The 20,922-nt window shown below is 36.7% G+C and overlaps 1 protein-coding gene and 1 long non-coding RNA gene across 2 annotated transcripts in view; one reads left to right on the forward strand and one right to left on the reverse strand.

Annotated features, from left to right (window-relative positions):
- The window catches only part of LOC126964453 (multidrug resistance protein homolog 49-like), a 67,145-nt gene that overhangs the window by 15,429 nt on the left and 30,794 nt on the right, over nt 1-20,922 (reverse strand). Inside the window, exons 4-19 of the mRNA XM_050807552.1 lie at nt 18,263-18,363; nt 17,178-17,349; nt 16,486-16,610; nt 14,710-14,905; nt 14,096-14,320; nt 12,849-13,035; nt 11,936-12,078; nt 11,106-11,255; nt 10,207-10,265; nt 9,100-9,234; nt 7,847-7,944; nt 5,190-5,278; nt 4,102-4,266; nt 2,746-3,019; nt 2,231-2,343; nt 1,275-1,404 (exon numbers count right to left, since the gene is read on the reverse strand). Of these exons, the coding sequence (XP_050663509.1) occupies nt 1,275-1,404; nt 2,231-2,343; nt 2,746-3,019; nt 4,102-4,266; nt 5,190-5,278; nt 7,847-7,944; nt 9,100-9,234; nt 10,207-10,265; nt 11,106-11,255; nt 11,936-12,078; nt 12,849-13,035; nt 14,096-14,320; nt 14,710-14,905; nt 16,486-16,610; nt 17,178-17,349; nt 18,263-18,363 (2,362 nt within the window). The remainder of the gene's footprint in view (nt 1-1,274; nt 1,405-2,230; nt 2,344-2,745; nt 3,020-4,101; nt 4,267-5,189; nt 5,279-7,846; nt 7,945-9,099; nt 9,235-10,206; nt 10,266-11,105; nt 11,256-11,935; nt 12,079-12,848; nt 13,036-14,095; nt 14,321-14,709; nt 14,906-16,485; nt 16,611-17,177; nt 17,350-18,262; nt 18,364-20,922) is intronic.
- LOC126964464 (uncharacterized) lies at nt 13,189-14,716 on the forward strand. The gene is made up of 3 exons (XR_007729383.1): nt 13,189-13,249; nt 13,396-13,667; nt 14,483-14,716. It is a non-coding gene; the product is annotated as an uncharacterized LOC126964464 (long non-coding RNA).

Consider the following 20,922-nt stretch of genomic DNA (forward strand, 5'->3'; position numbering starts at 1 on the left):
GTGGAAGGAAATTTAAAATCATTCAATTAATTTTTGAGTTACACTAAAATTACTAAAATGATTTTTTAAGTGATGCTTCTTTTGGCGCGTTAGGGAAAAATCATAAGAGTGAACTTTAACGTTGCACGTACACACCGTCACGAAAATTCGACACCCTCACTTTAATTGGTCAACTAGATCATTTGTTTCATACTTCAGTTACCATAGCCTGTTTTAGCTCATATGTCTACTGAACCACAACGAATGGATGAGAATTAAACAAAATTTCAATATATATAAGTTGTAAAATAGAATTGAAAATATTTTTGTCTAATTATATAAAAATAATTAAAATAAACGTTATTTCACTAAATTATGCGGTATAATAATATTTTCATTGGTCATTATAATATAATATACCTTTATTACAATACTGTTCTTTCAACTTTAATAAAATAGCACGTGGAATAGTTTTTCTTTTGTTACGTTAAATAAGTATGACTTCATCTGTTCGTATATAAGAACATACACACTTTTTTTTATAATATTAGATTAAATATTGTTTCATCCTTCAAATGTTCGGAGAAGAGAGACTCTCTTTTTCATCGTATCACCAGGCCTGTCTCACTCTCTGTGCAGGTAACGGAATCGTAGCAACTTTGACAGTCTGAACGAATATGTGACCAACAAAGCTCGCGCGAGCTTTGTTGGTCACCTATTTCAAATCTAGACCAATCATTTAAGAGTCGGAAACATAAAAAAAGGCAAAGCATATTAAATCATTGCGATCCAAACTTATCTTTTTAAGCTTCCTGAAGACGATAAACTAACTGAAAGTTATTATTATTGTAATGAAATTACCATTCATGATAGCTACCTATGTATTACCTATACTAAGTAGGTTTGACCATGTCGTGGTCTTCCAACGTATATCTGCAAGTAATGTGGTTTGACAGAAAAAATATTGATTTAAAGTTACGAATAAATACATACCTATCAATATTATAGAAAAAACTGATCTATTTTTATAAGTTGAACTTATACTCATAGTAGGTACAGTTTTAGGTAAAGAAGACAACCCTTATGTCGTCAGAAGAGGTAAGAGTCACGCGTTAGAAAGAGAGGCTACTTTTAGGTGAATAAAAATGTAGGTTAATAGCGCTGTGCGATCTGAATTACACCTTATTGTATGGGCGTAAGAGTCCCTATTTCTTTAATTGATTTTGCGGAGTGAGACTTCTGTACTTGTACTGTTACATATTCTTTGGTATCACCCTAATCAAACCAAGTCTTACCTAAGCTATGTACAGTTCGGACATTGAGCACAGCCTCTGTTGCTAATCTGGATGCGTTCTCGATAGCATTACGTTCTTTTGCCTCGGTTTTCTTGTTGATCCAGCCTTCGAGACATATACCTCCAATAACCTGTAAATTAAATATTAATTCATCATTATATTTCGATTTTCAAGACTCGTGGTGAAGTAATCTATTGCTTTGCACAGCCTAACTGAACATGCTGACTAACTGTAGATTGATATCAAGATAGCACTTTGGTTCTCTTGTAGACCGTAGAATTATAATATCGTTCAAATGCTCTCGGATGTTGATCGACCGACCGTCAGCGCTGATGTCGGTGGTTAGAGGGAGCAGGTTCTAACCCCACAACTGACAAAGGTTATTTTTATTACATTATATTTTAATTTTATGAATATTTAAAGGACAATATATAATTTATTTTAATTTTAGGCTGATATTAAAATGTTATTTTGTGAAAAAAAAATTCACTGGCATCGCGGTTTCATAAAACCACACAATTTGCTTTTTAGTCTCTGTACTAAAAAGAAAATAGTTCGAACAAATTCTGACATGGACACAATAAAAAGAAAAAAAGTTGCAACATTTGACAGTCTGAACTTAATAACTACTTCGAAAACTCTATCGAGTTTTAAACGATACGCCGAGGCGTGGGACAAGTAGGCAGATATCAGTGCCTACGCTAGCAAGCGTCTACTATAACTAAGTTGTTCCGAATTAACAATAAGGAATATTGATTTATTTAAATGAATTAATATGTATTATTTTTGATTTTTATTTATGTTTACGGTTAAATAGCTGTACTCATTTGTTTCGCCATTTTAGTTCCACGCTGTAGACGTGTTTTGGGTGAATGACCTCTTTTATCTCTTCTCGTTGGCAGAACTTTCATAATTCATTTCTTTATGTTACTTTAGTATGGACTATATTTACTTACACAAGGCACACTCAAGAGACTGACGAGGGTCATCTTCCAGGAGTAGAACATTGCCAGGCCCACTCCAAGGACCATGGTGCTGACACCCTGCAGCATTGTACCTAGGCGACTACCTAAAATAATCCATCAGGTTTTAATGATGTCATAATCGACTTAAAGCAACAATAGAAAATCATGAATTTGCAATTAATTATTGGCTGACAGTTATTGTACTGTTCGCAATAAGAAATGTAACGTTTCTGAGAATTTGTTAAAAGCCAGCAAAGCTCAAAATCAAAATCATCATTTTACTTTCGTATATTTCATTATTGTTATATGCATGTTCTGTTGTGTGGACACCACATTATTTTATTTATTGTTTTTAATTTTATTTACTGTATTTGCTGAATTATGTGTACAATTTTAATGTGATCTCAGGATCTAATAAAATATCCTGTACTTGATATGAGATCATAGTTTTATCCTATTATCTGTTATTCTACCTAAATGTAAATAAATAAATTTAATTAAATTACCTGTAGCGCCTTGTACTGCGGCACAGTCAGAGGCCAATCTGGCACACAGCGCCCCCACGGAGTTAGAGGCTTCATCAAACCATCCCTGGTCCTGTCTCAGGTAGTTCGCAAACGTCATGATGCGAAGCCGATCTGTGAGCTTAGCACCAGCTAGTCCAAACAGGTAAGCTTGCAGGAAAGTAACCAGACCACTGATTACTGCAGCACAGGCAAAGAGACCAGCGTACAACTGGGATTGGTGCAGAATTGCTTCTCTGTCTGGCCATGAGAACATCTGTGGTGTAGAAATTAGGTGTTATTGTAAGAAAATCCATAATAATCTAAATTCAAGTTCAAATATTGTACACGAATAAAACTGAAAACAAAATTTAATGAACGATGCGGGACTCGAACACGCGGCCTACCGCGTTTCGTGCGAGCGCTTTACCAACTGAGCCAATCGTTCGAGTGACGTATCGTTGATAAAATCTTGTATGCTTTGTTCAACTCTCAGGTTGTGGCTTCATCTACAGGATCTACTTTACAGTTGATAACCTGCTCAACCCCAATATTTGCATATTAGGAAATTGGCTTGCAAATCTAAACACTACTAATTAGTGATTGAGTTTATAAAATGTTATTTTCAGTTTTATTTGAGTAATTAATCTCAGAAGTGAGTGTTGTCACTTTAAAACATAACAAATTGTACATATAAGTACTTTATTCTGAATAGGATACGATATCACTTATCGAACTAGTATGCCTCAGACCTGAGATGAACGGACGCAACAAACTCAGCGGGCTTCTTTTTTTGTCATAAAAACTTATTATTTAATAGCCTGAGGGCGGTCGCTCCATTCCCAATATGTAGCATCATTTAGAAAGTCATTTATGTTATAGTAACTTTTACTACACGAACGTTTTTTATCAATTCTTTTGAATTTCGTAACGACTATCGTAAAGACTTACTAACTCGACTTAACCGAGTAGTAGGCATTATCTATGTTATTATTAAGCGATATTATATTATATTATATTGTACGATATTACATTGTAATCCATATTTTATATAAAAAAAAGCCCGCTGAGTTTCTTGCGCCCATTCTTCTCAGGTCTGAGGCAGTCTCTTTTGAATGGGTGGTAGATTTTGACGTTCAATAAGTGATTATAAATCCTATTTTGAATAAAAATATTTGAATTTGAAAATTTGAATTTGAATTAGATAGAAAAACCCAAGTGATGTAAAAAAAACGAGATTTTTTAGTGACGTTTTAAAATATGCGTAGGTATTCTAGTCGGTTTTTTAAAGTTTGCACAATTTTCACACAAAATATGAACCTTATATTAACTTTTAAGAACTTACTGACTGAAACTCACCCCGAATAGTTTTGAAAATAAGAAAGCAAACACTGGCATTGTGGCACCAATTGTCAGTGATGCCAGTCCTCCTCCCACTAGTAAGGGCCACTCTTTGCTGTTCAGCTTCAGAATCTGCCAACTAGAAACTATAATCTCTGGTTCTTTTTCTTCCACATCAGGTTCCTGGTGAATAAAAGCACTTCTTGAGTAAACGTGCAATTAAGTGTTTATTATGGTCTATGTTACTAGAAAACGTGCAGATGAAAGTATGTGTGTTTAAGTACCTAAAGAAAATAATGCGATAGAAGCCTCGCGCACGTAATGGAGATTCTATATGATTAACATTTATTTCACAAATTTGTAAGGATTTCCCAACAACCCCACAAGATAGACCGACGATCTGGTTAAGATCGCCGGAATACTTTGATGATGGCAGCGCAGGACCGATCGTCGTGGGAATCTTTGGGGGAGGCCTTTGTCGAGCAGTGGACGTCGTCCGGATGATGATGATGATGATAACCCAAAAACACGTATGTCCTGGAAGAAGTGTTCTGGAATTTCTGCACACAATTTTTTGTCAAATACTTTCTCTTGCATGTCGTCAACAGGCAGTACGAGTATGCGTTGGACGGAACAGAAAAGGAGGAGGGCCCTCTACAGAACGACAAATAACGACAGTTATAAGGCTAATTATGTTTTGTATTATATTTATGACATTGCAATATTTTTTGAGATTACAAATACCAATATGTTTTCGGTTTTTGGATTTATATGTTTTAGTTTTGTTTATTTGCCTTAAAGGGTGGCAACACTCTTGTGATTAGCAAATTCTCATGCAATTTATTATGCAAACGCGGCTGGAGCGGCGCATATTATTAGACACAAATGCTTTAAAGACGGAGGAAAATAAATGGAGGGTCCATTATACGTTGCCAGTACAGTACTAGACACAAATTTAGTAGTGTCTCCACGCAACTTCAAGTGGCCAAATAGATTGTGTTGCTACGCAGATGCAACAGACCACGGATACCCCATATTATGTCGTTCAACAGCGTTGGTCTTTAGGTTGTGCTGGTATTGTGTATCTCTATACTATGTATACTCACTTGTGGTATCAGATCAGGCGGTGGTGACCCCGAAGCTATAGACCCCATACGACGACTACCTCGTATCAAACTATTCCTGACTGGTGTTTCTGAAACAATGTATAATAATGAAAGACCTAAGACCCTAAAGATTCAACAAATGATTTTTAAATCCGGAACTTTAACAGGATGGTATAAGGTGTCGAATAGAAAGAAAGAATAGCCTTCAAAGTCTAATTCAAAAAAACTTTATTCAATTAGGCTTCAAGTAAGCGCTTTTTAGTAGTCACTATAAATATTTCTTTTAAATTACTGAATTTACCATATGATAACTTTTTCCGAACATGTGTTCCGAAAAAGTTGAGCTCGTGAGAAGAACATACACAAGACACGCAACGGCCACTCTTTTCAATCAAGCAAGAGTATTTTACAATAGCTGTAATATATATAACAATTTATTTATAAGGTGCTGCATCCAATATATGAACCGTGTTTAAATAATATAAATTATTTCATTAAAATGAATAAAAAATTAAATTGTATAAATATAAATTAAAGCTCTGTTCAAACTGAGGCTAATAACGCGCAGGACGTGGGACGGAAGTCGCTCGCGCCGATTAGGTCAGCTAACTTGTATGGACGTGTTCAAATTGACGCGAGTAGTCGCTCAAGTTGACGCGAAACAAGGCCCGGCGGGACTATTTGGTCTTACAATGCGATTCAATATGGAACTGTTTCTTGTTATTCTTCAACAGTTAACAGTAACAACAGTAAAACTTCATCTTCCAAAGCAATAGACATGATGTTTCTCCACTGAAGTACCAAAAACGACACGCGGGAAGTCGCGTCAGTTTGAGAGGCTAAGCGAGCGAGCGAATTGCTCTAAAATGCGTCCCGCGTTCCGCGCGTTATTCGCCTCAGTTTGAACAGAGCTTAACGTACATTGGATGCATCAACCTTTAGAGCTTGAATTGGCATTGTTTGTGTACAATTAGCATCACAAACTTCGAATCTTTCGAATATTCCCACACGTCTATAAAATCATTACATCATAATATTAAATTTGCGCACAAGTACAAAGACTGAATGTACGCCGCGGTGCGGGGCGAGGTCCAAATGCAGTAATAGAACAGTACAGCATTGTTTCAACAATTCCCTCGCCGGAATCAAAGTAAGTGAAACATCTATTTTGCTGGGGCTTCATTAGCGAGCGAATTTTCGTGTCGCGCTGTACAAAAATATCGTTTACGGTATACCGCGATGTTCTTGGCTACATCTACGCAGTATACTACATCGCCTACCGCGTGATCGACGTGAATTATAATGAAGCGGCGAAGTGAAGCCACGCAGGCGAATGTTGTCGCGACAAAACCCTTTGATGAACGCCCGTTTATCGACAGGGCCGCGATGTGCAATTGTCTGCGCCCGACACACACCGCGATTGGCGTGGCTTCATTAGCGGCGAATATTCGACGTAGCCCGCTAATGAAATCCGAGCATAAGAAGAACATCTTCGCAATAAAGTAGAAACTGGGGTCAGGACTTCTGGGATATCATTCTTTATCATCATTATTACTATATAATAATTTTATTTTAACCTGTCATTTTATCTTATCTTAATATATATAAATTAAGTGACACGTTGTTTGTCCGCGACGGACTCCTAACTAATGAACGGACTTTAATGGGGATTACTTCATGGTGTGCAGTTTAGTCCAACTTGAGAGATAGGATAGTTTTTATTTCGATTTGGGACCCAAAATTATTTTTATTTTCAATATTTGTTTTGTATGGACATATTTTCTATGAGAAAATTTATTTACGCACAGTTTGACAGTTCTGCCGTGAAACAATTTCACTATAACAACAGGGAGCATATTTTACGAAATAATTCTGGATGTAATGAAATACTATTGAGAATTCATAAAAAACAACTGTATTTTATTTATTATGTACAGAACAACGTCTGTCGAGTCAGCTAGTAAATTATAAATTATTTTGTAATAATAATGTAAGGCAATTGTCAAATATATTTTAAAATTAATTTTTTTTCTGTATAAATATTATGTTAATAATTGTAAAATTGTATATATTATAATTTGTTCATAGTAATTCTGAGGTATTAAGGTATATAAGATAATTTAAATACTTAAGTTAAAGTCAAACCTGTATTGCAAAAGGTTACTCTGTCAGGAGAGAGGCTTTATTGGTTGAATAAATAAATAAATAATGGATTGGTGACTTTTTTATAAAAAGACTAGCTGACCCAGCAAACGTTGTATTGCCGATATTAAAATCGCGATACAAAAGTAACTGTTGATCGTAGATAAGTGAAAATTTGAAGTTGTATATAATGCTGACTCATAATCAAATATTTAAAAAAAAAAATGGTAAAAAAAATTAAAAAAAAAATCGTGGACCACCCTTAACATTTAGGGGGATGAAAAATAGATGTTGTCCGATTCTCAGACCTACCCAATATGTACTCAAAATTTCATGAGAAACATAAACATAAACTTTGAACTCCTCCGTTTCGGAGGAGTTCAAAGTTTAACACCATAACACGAGATTTTTATATATTAGAAGATTTACTGTAAGCGAAGCAGCTAACAAAAATATCGATCGTAGATTAGTTCGTAAAATTGTTAAAAAAAATATTGAACTTAATATAACAATACCTCTATGAAAGCAGACACTGCTGTTGCGCCTGAGTTTTGGATTCTCTTCTATAATCTCTTCTTCATCTTCTGTAGCTTCTTCCAACTTCTCAATACTTCTGCAATAAAAACGGTCGGGTCAGAACATAGGTATTATATAAAATGCTCGGTACTCGTCTATTTATTTTGTCTAAGAAATAATAATTACTTAGACTTAATTTTTTTTTATGAAAATAAAGGACGAGACGAGCAGAACTTTCAGTTGATGGTTATTGATACGCCCTGCTCATTACAATGCAGTGCCGCTCAGGATTCTTGAAATATACAAAAATTCTTAGCGGCAATACTCTCGCGCTCGTCACCTCGAGACATAAGATGTTAAGTATCATCTGCCCAGTAATTTCACTAGCTACGGCGCCCTTCAGACCGAAACACAATAATGTTTACACATTACTGCTTCACGGCAGAAATAGGCGCCGTTGTGGTACCCATAATCTAGCCGGCATCCTGTGCAAAAGAGCCTCACTGGTACGCGTAATTACGAGGCGTTTTAATGATTTCCTATAATCATTAGAGAAAAAAGCACGTGAGTGAATTTTCACGATCCGTGCGACATCATTTATAGATAATTCATAATGAGATTGATGCTAATCATCTAAACTCTATAGTATAGAGTGAAGTGGCAAGTACACATAAATATAATTGTAATAATACGTATACAAAAACACATAAACAACCTACTTTTTAAGTTATTAGTTACTAGCTGACCCGACAAACGTTGTTTTGCCATATAAATTGTATTGATTAAAATTAAATTGCTTATAAGCCTAAAGCTAGATTGTAATTAAAACGATGAACCTGAGGTATTAAACCAAAATAGTAAATTCCTACTTTGTATCTATCATTTTAATATACAAAGATTAAGATACAGTTTCATTACTTTACCTATCCTGGTTTTGATCGTACTTCAGCCAAAATGCATCAACCTTTAGAGCTTAAAATCATTCTTTCTGTAAGGATGCTTCGTGAATAGATTAAATAAATGTTCCTATATACGCAGAATAGTAAATAAGTAAATAATAAATTGTTTTTTCCAATACAATATTCGCTTGTAATCGTACATGTAAAATTATCTTATTTAGTTTTTAAGCCAGAATAAATAAAATGATGGTCGTGATGATTTTGGAAATTTTTATAAGTGTTAAAGGGGCTAAAGCGCTATTAATCCACGCAGATGCGTTTCAATCAGTTTTGAATGTATCGCCTTAACTTACTTGTGCGTCATGTCATCTTGGACGAGTCTCCAATACGCTCCCTTCTTCTCCAGTAATTCGATATGTGTTCCTTGCTCCAGGACCGATCCCTGTTCTATGTACACGATTCGGGATGCATTCACTATTGTAGCTAATCTAGAATCAAAATAGAAAAAACAAATTAAAAAAAATAACGATGAATTGAGAACCTCCTCCTTTGAAGTCGGTAAAAAAGGGGCTGGTTCTGTTGCCACAAATTAATTTCAGGCCATTTATAGGTCTGGTTCATTGTCAAAAATAAGATTAGCTAAAATATTTGCATGCTGTCTGCTATCTGGAATGTATGCGTTTAAGTTTTAAACACCATTATTTGATTATTGATTTCAATCAAATTTTAAGTACTTCAGTTGGTGCTAGGGCTGCTGCTTTGACTGCCGAAGAGAGCGAATGAAACAGCGAAATATGTCAGTCTCAGTGAGTCTTACATCTTTGTGACGTTTGTGTTTGTGCGGAGAATGTACAAAGTACTATCTTCTCGCCTCAATAGGGCTACTGGAAACCCAAGCGCTCTCAGCTATTTCGGTCAACGGATCAGCCTATCTATATTTGGCCGGTCCTACATTGGAAGCGGAATTTCTTCCGACATGTCCCCTCCTACACTGGAGCCAGTGCTCGCTCCGGGGAGGCGGAACAAGTCTGAACTGGTCTGACAACAACGAAACAGGTTTGTTTTTCTTCTAGTCCACGCTCCAGCTAATATCGACACCTTTCCTCGTCAAGACTTCACACAGTACTGACTCTGGATTCTGACTGGTTCGTCCGCTCCTGTCTAGATGCAGTGTAGGAGCGGTCTGGAGTCTGGACTGGACTGGTCTGGTCTGGCTGGGTCGGGCCTGCTGGCCAGACCGATTCCGCTTCTAATGTAGGACCTGCCTTACGTGGAAATGCTGCCAGTATTCTTGGTACCCGTAATGATAGTTTAAATTTAATGTATTCATAGTATTGTATATAATATGTATAGTTATAAGTATTTTTGAATACAGTTAATAAACTTTATTTTTTTTAAATAAATATGTATAAGGTTGGCAACCGTAATCGCGACTTATAGAAATAAAAGTTGTTTCTCACCTGTGCGATACCACAAGTGTAGTCCGCCCTTTGCTAGCTGCGTCGAGGGCCAGTTGAACCTGTTACGACAAACAATTAAAATGATAATTATCACTTATGTTGAAATCCACGTAAATGCTAGTATAAATGTCATTAGTTGTCTTTTCTCTTTAAATTTACACAACTTCGGAAAAAAATTACACCAAATAATTATGTTGCCAAAACGCTTGGTCCAGCAACATGGCGCCGTGTCAATATTGTGACGTCACACTTTGTAAACAAACATTGGTGTGTATGGCGAAGAGTATATTTTTTGTTTAACTTCGTGATTTAATAGTTCGTTGCTGTAATTTACTTCTAAATATGAATTACAAATGGTGTGCACAAATACTACAATAAAGATGTCGAAAAAACTCATAAGTGTTCCAAAAAATGTTGAAGTTCGTAAGGAGAGGTTACAACTTATACGCAGAGATAAATAAGTAATTATTTTCCATACTGTCAAATAGCCTATTGTTAAGAGACGTTTATATGGTAGAGGCTTAGGTATTTTGTACGTCTCGAAAGAGCCTCTTGCTGTTAGAAAACCCTTAAAAAATGCCAGGTTTATTAGTTAATGATGCATGCATAACAGCAGCTTCGTCTTACACTCGCGAAACGTTAGTTTTTTTGTGTACGTGAGTTGCAAAAAATAGAGGTGTTAACCGCTATTTTTTTCGACGTGTTCGCAACGGTATCAGTCTGTCTAGACCTATAAAATATGTGAGCCTAATACAATACATTCTTGTAGAAATAACAGCAAGTAATGCAATTATCATCAAAGTTACTTAAAGTACGTACCTTATAATAAAGAAGAAAATTATCAAATGCCCGTCTTACTAATCAAGATATTAATCAGACTATAAATACAAATAGCAGACCTGACGTTCAGAAGCGGGATCTAAGGCAGAAGTGGGTTCATCCAACAACAGCAGGGCTGGCTTCCGTAACAACGCTCGCGCGATGGCTATCCTCTGCTTCTGACCTCCAGACAACGAGGCACCCCTCTCCCCCAGCTGCGTCTCATATCCCTGCATACATTACACATTAAAATATCATATATATGTCGGAGAATTAGAATATAAAAGTAATATGGCCTGTATGATTATATTCTACTCTGTGTATTGGGCTGAACTGATGGCGAACGTCATCTTTCAAAGTGTGTTTGAAGTTGTCACTCGGTGACGTGATTGAAGTTAGTTATTATTGTGCATCAGTAGAGCGCTCATTGAGAAGTCGCAGTCGTCTTCAAGCTAGCGCCCACGCCGGTTGTGTGCACTGATCGACTTAAAACAAATGTTGGATACCAACACAGTGAAGCTCGGTTTTAAATCCAAATAAATATCCGAGATATATATTATAAATACATGAAAACCTTATTCACGGACACCAGATCTATTAAATCAAAATGAATGTTTTAATCACGCAGACATGACGGATTTGGCTCTGTAGTGATTGGTAAATTAAGGGCTTTGAAATCTTTACATTTATTTCCATTATTATAGACAAAGTGAGCGCCGCTGCAGATGTTTTACTCTGAGCTTCCCCGGGGCATAAAAAGTTCCAGGCCTAAGGGTGTCGTAAGAGGTGACTAAGATCATTGGACCAGGTTTCACTTCTCTCAGCATATTTTAGAGGAAGGAATGACCCGGCCCACGATGACACCACAAGTAATGAAATTTAAGCGAAAGCAAGGCAAACAATATCTTACATTCGACAGTTTCACAATAAAATGATGCGCGTGCGCAGTTGTCGCAGCTTCGATGATCTCATCGTCGCTCACGTCGCTTATTCCAAAAGTGATATTCTCTCGTATAGTTCCGGAAAACAGCACTGGCTCTTGGCCTACAACACCTAGAAGAGAAAGAGACATAGACAACGTTATTGGAACGAAAAGTTGGACTTATTCACTGAGAGTTGTTTGGCATCGTAAAATTTTACTAATACGTAAAGAATTTTTGAAATACTTTTGCTTATAGTGCGTTAATTTAGCTTTTACTATTTGCTATGTTCTAACTGTGCTAATTGTCGAAATTTCAACTAATGCGGCTTAAGATATAGGAACAGCCGCTGACAGATTGACAGATGGCCGGTTGGCGGTATTTTGGTAATTGAGTACCCGTTGATAAGCATCCCTGTGTATAATTATAAATTTCATGTAACCTCAGAAACGTCATTCACAAAAATTTACTTAAACCAATATCACTTTATTCATTTTGATCAAGGAAATTATAGTTATAGTTTTACCATTTACTAGCACCGAAAAAGTTCACGAGCATGACGCACCAGCCATCGGTTTACCCCCAGGCCCGTCATATTTTCCTCCTCTCCAAAACAAAGCCAGAAATCGCGTCCCCCAATATTTCAGTCATGCCACAACGCCTCCACAAGCAAGCAAGCATAAACTCAAATATTATAGAGCAAAGTTATCGAAAAGAAAATTATGTTGACTACCTACACTCTTTCCCAAAACCAGAAGAATCACGGGAGCGTTGTGGGCATTTCAGGAAGGTGTATGCGTTTTTATAAGGTACCGATGACGTAACTCTATCTCTCAGTCTATTGGAGGCATGGAAATTTATCAATTTGTACAGTCCCACTAATTGAAAATATAGAATACGTACCAATTCTAGTTCTAAAATGGTTCAAATGCAAGGAGTTCAGTTGGTGCCCATCCACAGTGATACAGCCACTGTCAGGTCGATATGCCCTCTGCAAGAGTTGGAGTAGAGTAGACTTGCCGCATCCAGAACCTCCAACCAGTGCCACAGTTTCTCCAGCATTTATTTTCAGACTTAGACCTCGGAGTATCTTTAAAAATAAAAATAAATGAAATATGTCAACTTCAAAACAAAATAAAGTAACTTGTAAGGGACAGTAACTGATGAATTAATGCGTACAAATATTTTTATCCTATTAAAAAAAGTAATTGAACAGCACAATGTATACTTTGGAATAAATATTATTTAGGCGCTTAAGGGAACAATAACTGAACTAGTAATGTTCACAAACAAAAGAATTCTAGGTAACTGTAAATTGCCCAAATTGTTTAATAGAACTCCAACTGACAAGCGAAGTGAAGTATTTAGGAGTGATATTTCAGAGTAAGGTGAATTAGGTATAACTTTACCATATCGCCGCAGTTTCAACAAGAGTATGTGTTTAATATAGGGATCACATGGCGGAAGAGATAGCCGCACACATCATTCTAGAGTGTGAGCCACATACGGAGCCAAACACGGGTCACAGAGGACTCTGATCGAGATCATGGGTAAGATTCGCCACCCACACCACCAGACAAAATACGCCGAGTTACGGAAAATGGCCCGTGCTTTCCGCCCGAAGCAGTTTCACACTCCAGTATTTTAATAATATTAAAACTACCTCGTATTTTGGATGAATACACAATCAAAACCTTTAAAAAGTACCCCCAGAAGAAATCAGTAAGTACAATATGCGGCTTGATTTCCCATAAATTATTTTGATTGTTTTAATACTGCGGACGTAATAAGTATTCGATATTAATTTCAACTTGATTCCACCACGTTTATCCAGAGTCCAAAACTTTAATCTTTTAAATACTAATGATTCAAAATGACAAATTTTTGGCTTAAGCTTTTAAATATGAAAGAAGATTGATAGTTTTAAAGATCATTTTTATTATCATTTCAAAGTCATCAACCCCGTCGGACAAGCTATCACGGCACTGAATTTTTAGTTAATTAATTCACTGTAGGTTATTTTCAAAATCATATAGCTGCATGCTTATACCGCCTTTAGCCAGTACACCGCAAGGCCTACATATAGGTCCGCTACTTAAAATATTTGTTTTGGAAGACTCAGTAAAGTATGCTAAAACAATTCAATTTACCTTAACGTCAGGTCGTGAAGGATAGTTGAAATACAGATTTTCAAAATGTATATTGCCTTTGAAACTGTCGGGCTTGATTCCTGAGTCGTGTAAAGTGTTTTCTTTGGATTTGCGTTCAAGGAGCTTGTAGAGGGATTTGGCAGCGCCTCGCGCCGTCGAGAATATTTCTAAGTGTGGGTTACACATTGCTATGTTTTGGGCTGCCATGAAAGTGGTGAATAGAATCTGAAAACAATAATATAAAAAACATGCCTTATAAAATACTTCATTGATATTTAACATTTTTTTTATATTCGCAGGGATTTCCTTTTGTATTGTTGTGTTGGTTGTTGGAGTTGGTTTGTATAGACGTGAACTAGTATTTATGATGTTATTCTGTTTTTTCAGGGTCTCGTACCCGAGAGATAACATGGTCCCTGATACTAAGTCTCGTCGGTCGGTCCGTTTATCTGAGAATAGTATTAGGATTTCTGTTGGTAAGCCTTCGTGTACGGAACCCTGAAATGAAATCTAGTAACTACAACGGAAAACTAGTTCGAAAAGTAAGTGGCGGTCAAAAAGAGAATCAAGGAAACAAGGAAAGACATTCTCGTAGAATATTATTCTGCTCGTACCATAACCATTGAGCCAGGGTTGTATGTCCGTTCTTCAGCTGGCAGCGGCATATCATCGACCAACAGAGCTGTTCCGTACGCGAAGACGATAGCATTCAGGCCATACGTGAGCAGCCACCCCACGCCAGAACCTATTCCAACCCATACACAGCGGCGGCGAGAAGCTAAGCTCGCATCATGCAAGGATTCTTCATATCTGCCGAAATCAGTAATTATAAGTATTTTTTGCTGACAGGGTCACATACACATGGGGTTACGTTATTACTATAACGTAACCCCATGTGTATGTTATTATTACTATAAGATTACGGAAATATCAGATGAAATGGTCATTTTTATATTTATTAAGAGCTTTAATATTATTTATAAATTTAATTAGTATGTATTACGAGTATTATTTCGTTGTTTTTATTAGAAGTATTTTGTTAGTATTGTTAGTCATTATTTTCGATATAAGGTCTGCCTTTAGCGGTAAAAGCCTCCTCCATTAATTTTAACTGGTTCCTATCTCTTGCAATTAATGTCCACAACTTTTCTGCTGTTTCTACTATGTCATCGTTCCATCTCTTATTAGCCCTGCCTCGATTTCCCTAAAGCGTTTCTTCGTGAATATTACAAGTATCACTGGTCCATGCTGTTTGCGTCGACTAGATCCTGCGATTACTCACTTTACTTTTGTTGTTAATAAAAAAAACATATAAAACTGTTACAGAGTTCACATAATGCTTTTATTGATTTACATTTTTTTTAGATTGATGCACCCCTGAAATGTAACTATAACTCCTGACTCTTTTATAAATATTTTACCTTTTTTTTCAACAATTAAGTAAAAGTTCAAGACAAGATTTTATAAATTGCTGATAAACATCGTGGTGAAATGTGTAGGTAGGTCTACCTATTAAAATAATAAAGCAAATTGTTGAGTTTGATGCAGCTTCACATGAATATAAGCTTTTTGGACCAGTTTATATAATAATATTTTTCACTTACTCACAAAGGTATACAAATACCTATGTCATAGTATCGAGAAAAAGTGTCAACACATTCTATGTAAATTGCAACAAAAGTACAAAAACCCTTCGAGATATTCATTGCTGCTCTGTTTACATCTGGCAATTTACATTAAAATTTTATACGAGGTGTGTAAAGTGCATGAAAAATACTAAATAAAACCTTCGACATATTTGTGAAAGTAAAAAAAAAATAAGTAAATAATTGATCATAAAAAAGTACTCAAAAGAATCACTATAAATTTGTACAGTAAATGACGATGTAGAATGTTTTGAATGAAGATCTTATTGATCTACCAGTGGGAGGATCCTCTGCACAGGATGCCGGCTAGATTATGTGTATAACCAGAACGGCGCCTATTTCTGCCGTGAAGCAGTAATGTGTAACCATTATTATGTTTCAGTCTGAAGGGCGCCGTAGCTGTTGAAATTACTGGTACAATGAGACTCGACATCTTGTCTCAAGGTGACATGCGCAGTTGTAGTGCCGCTCAGAATATTTGGGTTTTTAAAGAATCCTGAGCGGCACTGTATTTTAATGGGGAGGGCGTATCAATTACACTCAACTGAACGTCCTGTTCATCTCGTCCCTTGTTGTTAAAATAAGATAGTATGTAAAGTTTACAGGACGATACGACAAGAGTATCTTAAGAAAAGCGCGTACACCTTCGTAAAAGACTAGCAGCAATCTTGTGATTCTTCTGGTATTGCAGGATATTTGTCCTTCTATTCCATAAAATATAGAAGACAGCCTCGATAACTTTACCTCTTCACCTCGGTATGTTCTCCAGCGTACGCCCTCACAGTTCGGATGGCAGCCAGAGCCTGTTCCACCACTCGGCCAGCCACTCCGTACGACACTACTTCTTCAGATGCACACCGCGTTTGATACTGCAATTTTTCCAAGATAATTAAATGCTTATGCATAAAATTGTAGTTGCAACAGTTTTTTAAAACATATCGATACCTCAGTCCCAAAGAGCTAACTCACGAGCTAAACTTTTTCCAGACATATTATGGTAAATTCAGTAATTTAAAAGAAATATTTATAGTGACTATTCAAACGTTTAAGCCTAATTGAATAAAGTTTATTTGGCTTCGAAGGCTTATTGCTTTTAGGCCTTTTTTGTATTCGAGACCTTACTCCTTCCAGTTAAACTTAGGGTGTTCTTAGGTTTTTCATTATTATACTTTGTTTCAGAAACACCAGTTAGGAATAGTTTGATACGAGGTAGTCGGCGTATGGGATCTATAGTTTCGGATTCGCCGGATCTGATACCACAAGTGGAATAGTGTAGAGATACACAATACTTCAGCATGGCCTAAAGACCAGCGCTGTTGAACGAAATTTAACTTATAACACAAAAATGGCATAGAGGGGTAGATGACGGCATGGGTAGGCGTCATACGTCATAGTTTCTCGAGACGGCAAATAGATGTCTTACTTGAATAACTTACCATAGCAACAGAGGCTGCCACAAGTACCGCCACTGGCACCACAGACAGAGCTGCTAACGTCAGCTGCCAACCGTGCAGGATAGCAACCGTGGCTGCCGTCACCACGCTGCCACCCAGGTACGATATCATAGCCACGTGTTGGCCAACTCCAGCGCGGAGTTTCTCTGTGTCTCTGGGACATTTTTTTTTATAATTAGTTATGTAAGCCTCCTCGTCGCTAAGTTAAAAAGCTGCTTGGTAGCTAAAGTATGGTCCTTATGGTCCAGTTGACCAGCTATCCCGGCTCAGTAAGGGCACACGTTTCCTAGTTAGTAGCCTCGATTTTTTGCACAGCTCATTTTTTGACATAGAAAGACGAGGGTAGGCACGCTAGCTCCTAGGATTTAAGTTTTGCGATAGATACTAGGATTTAAGTGCATCTTAATCCCCTACGCATAATAATAATAGTAATATAGTTGACCAGCTAATGTCAAGATGCGAAATTTTCGTGTACGTGCGCATCATAAAAATTCACTCTGATAGATTTTCCCTGACGCGCCAAAAAACGTATAACTTCAATAAAAACGTGTGCAGTTTGTCTTTATCTTACCTTTGTTGCTACAATATTACATGACAGGGAGGAGTAATTATAATCTTGGAGTAACTTTACACTGAGTTTATAAGACAGCAAATGTTTATAAAACGGTGTGTGATGGAATCCACATGACAGTAATTAATACTATATTACGGTGAGGTTAGTAAGGAATAAAAGGACAAAATTAAATAATAGTAAAACATAACTAAAAATACGCTTCTATAGAAAAAGAAACTAAGCCATAAAATTCGATTTTCAGTGAGTTTAAAATAGGAATAGTGTAATTAAATAATGTATTTTTCTTTTGTATAAAAAAGGCGGCAAACAGACAAGAGATTCACGTGATGGGGAGTAATGAGGCAACCGCTCATGGACATCCGCAAAACCATGTGTCAAGAGATACGTGGTTATCCGGCATTTAGGTATGCCCTTTTCTTGAAAGTCCCTTATTAAATACATTATTTTATTTCTCTTTCTTTTATAAACAAAGATTACTTAAGAAGGAACTCACTCTGTAATAGTGGTCGCAAAATTCATCGAGTTGTTCATGTCGAAGAATGCTGTCTCCTGGCTCAGCACAGACCTTAGCAGTTTCCATCGTATCCTTGCTATCTGCAACATAAATCCACATGAAATGACATAATTTATTCAAACTTGCTTAAATTACTACAGGGTGTTAAAGAAATCCTGTACTATATCTTGATGCGTATATTGGTATCAAGAAGTGAGAACAAATAAATATTGGTTTTCAGGAAATAAGCACATAAAAAACGTAAAAACGTAAAAAAATATAAACGTATCCAATTATAAAAGTTTGAACACCTGCGGCCATTTTATAGTTTTCCGCCCACACAGCCATTTCATTCATGTACCCCGCGAAAGGAGTGCGGGCGACGGGGGGCAGTGGCGAAAAAGAAAGTTTTGTATTAATAATAATCATCGTCCCCCTTATCTCTTTGACTCGCTGCGCCGCGCAGCTGAGGTTATCTATACGCCATTGGTCAGGGTGATGACCAGGGGGGTGCAACTTCCCTACATTGGCACATGAAAAAAATTTGCATTAAAAGTGCTGCCACCTATTCTATTAGGTACGCTGCAACTTCACCACGATGGCTATGATGATAGATGGATAGATGGAGCTAGTGATAGCAAAAAACTCACTTAACTTACTTATTAAAACAAGACTTGACTATCGTGTTGTACTCATCGAATGCCTCTCCTTATCTAAAGGTGACTGCTGAACTTAATAAACGAATAATAATTACCACCCACACAGAACAAACATCAATATGCATTCAATACGGTCTTCATTTACCACGACAATAGAAAAAACTATAAACATAATAAACGCCATCTAGAGAGTAGAGTCGGAACGCTAAGAGCGTAAAAATAATACAGCGCCATCTCTTGGCCTGGGTATACTGATTTTACAAAATAAAAACATTAGTTGCACATCTATCTCTAGTATATAGTGTATTATCTATGGTGATGACCTTAGTTGACTGATAGGTTGGATACCTAGGCTGATCCGTTGACCAAAATAGCTGACAGCGCTTGGGTTTCCAGTGGCTCTATTGAGGCGGGTAGATAGTACATTATACATTCTCCGCGCACCTTACGCCATTGTTCTTCAGCACTTAATCAACTTATTTATATTGAAGAGGACGGTAAAGACAAAGGAGCGTACTGGTCACCTGGTGTTAAGTGATCACCGCCACCCAAATTCTCTTGCAACACCAGATGAATCACAGGAGCACTAACAGCATTTTAGAAAAGAGTACGCGCTTCTTTTGAAGGTACCCATGTCGTGTCGTTCTAGAAAGAGCACACTAGAAAGCTCTTTGCACAGATTATTTGTACGTGGAAGAAAGTTCCTTGAAAAAAGAAAGTAAAGAACTTATACAAAAACTTTGTCTAATAACGTGTATTAGCCGAATAGTAGTCGAAAAACAATGACCTACTTAATATTATTTTTCATTGTTGTGTTAATGGTGTTACTATTTGAATGAATTTAGTGTAAATTTATCAATATCTGTAACAATGAAATTTTACACAAATGAGTTGTAACAAATAGGGTCATTCGTCTTAATTATAATAAAAGCTAAACCTTACTTAATCGGAAGTATTTATCTTTGCACCGACGTGTATGTCTGACGTAGTCTAGGCAAAAAAACCTGAGAGGTGAACAAGACATGTAAGATTTATGAACGATACGGCTCAGTGGAAGTGCGCTCGCACGGAAGGCGAGAGTTCGCGGGTTCGAGTCCCGCATCGTTCATAAATTTTGTTTTCAAATTTAATTTGTGTAATTAATCCCAGAAGTGAGGGTTATACCTTTAAAATATATAACAAATTGTTTAGATTTGAAAGAGCGATATCTCAAGTCAATTTGCTAATATGCAAATATTGGGGTTGAGCAGGTTATCAACTGTAAAGTAGATCCTGTAGATGAAGCTACAACCTGAGAGTTGAACAAGACATACCAGATTTATCAATGATACAACACTGGTACGGTTGGCTCGGTAGAAGAGCGCTTGCACGAAACGCAAGAGGTCGCGGGTTCGAGTCCCGCATCGTTCATAATTTTTTTTTTCAAATTTAATATTTGTCAAAAAACAAATTAAAGGAGATTGGCTAAAACTGCCGCCTAGACTTGTATCAAAATCAAAGTTTTTTATATGATACGTAACATCAACTTATTACCCCCAGTTATCATTTTAGATTTAAAACCAGGGTTTTGATGTTAATTGATAAAATGTTTTTTTTAATGAAAATAAGGGACGAGGGGAGCAGGACTTTCAGCTGATAGTAATTGATAGTCCCTACCCATTGCAATGCAGTCCCGCTCAGGATTCTTGAAAATCCCATAAAATTCTGAGCGACACTACAATTGCGCTCGTCACCATGAGAGATAAGACCTTAAGTCTCATTTGCCCAGTAATCACGCTTCAGACCGAAACACAGTAATGTAAGGAGCCTCCCACTGATTAATGTAGCATAACCTCAAAATCAAAGCAATTCGTATACGTCCAGTTTAATTACTAGTTTATATATATGTTGACATAACTAAACCTATAAACTACGATATGCTTTTCATTAAATTAATTTCATTACATTTTCAAAATAATTTACTGGACTTACCAAACCAAAGATGGCCTCATTACATATTAC

Source organism: Leptidea sinapis, chromosome 5, assembly GCF_905404315.1.
Source record: "Leptidea sinapis chromosome 5, ilLepSina1.1, whole genome shotgun sequence".
NCBI classification, from domain to species: Eukaryota; Metazoa; Arthropoda; class Insecta; order Lepidoptera; family Pieridae; genus Leptidea; species Leptidea sinapis.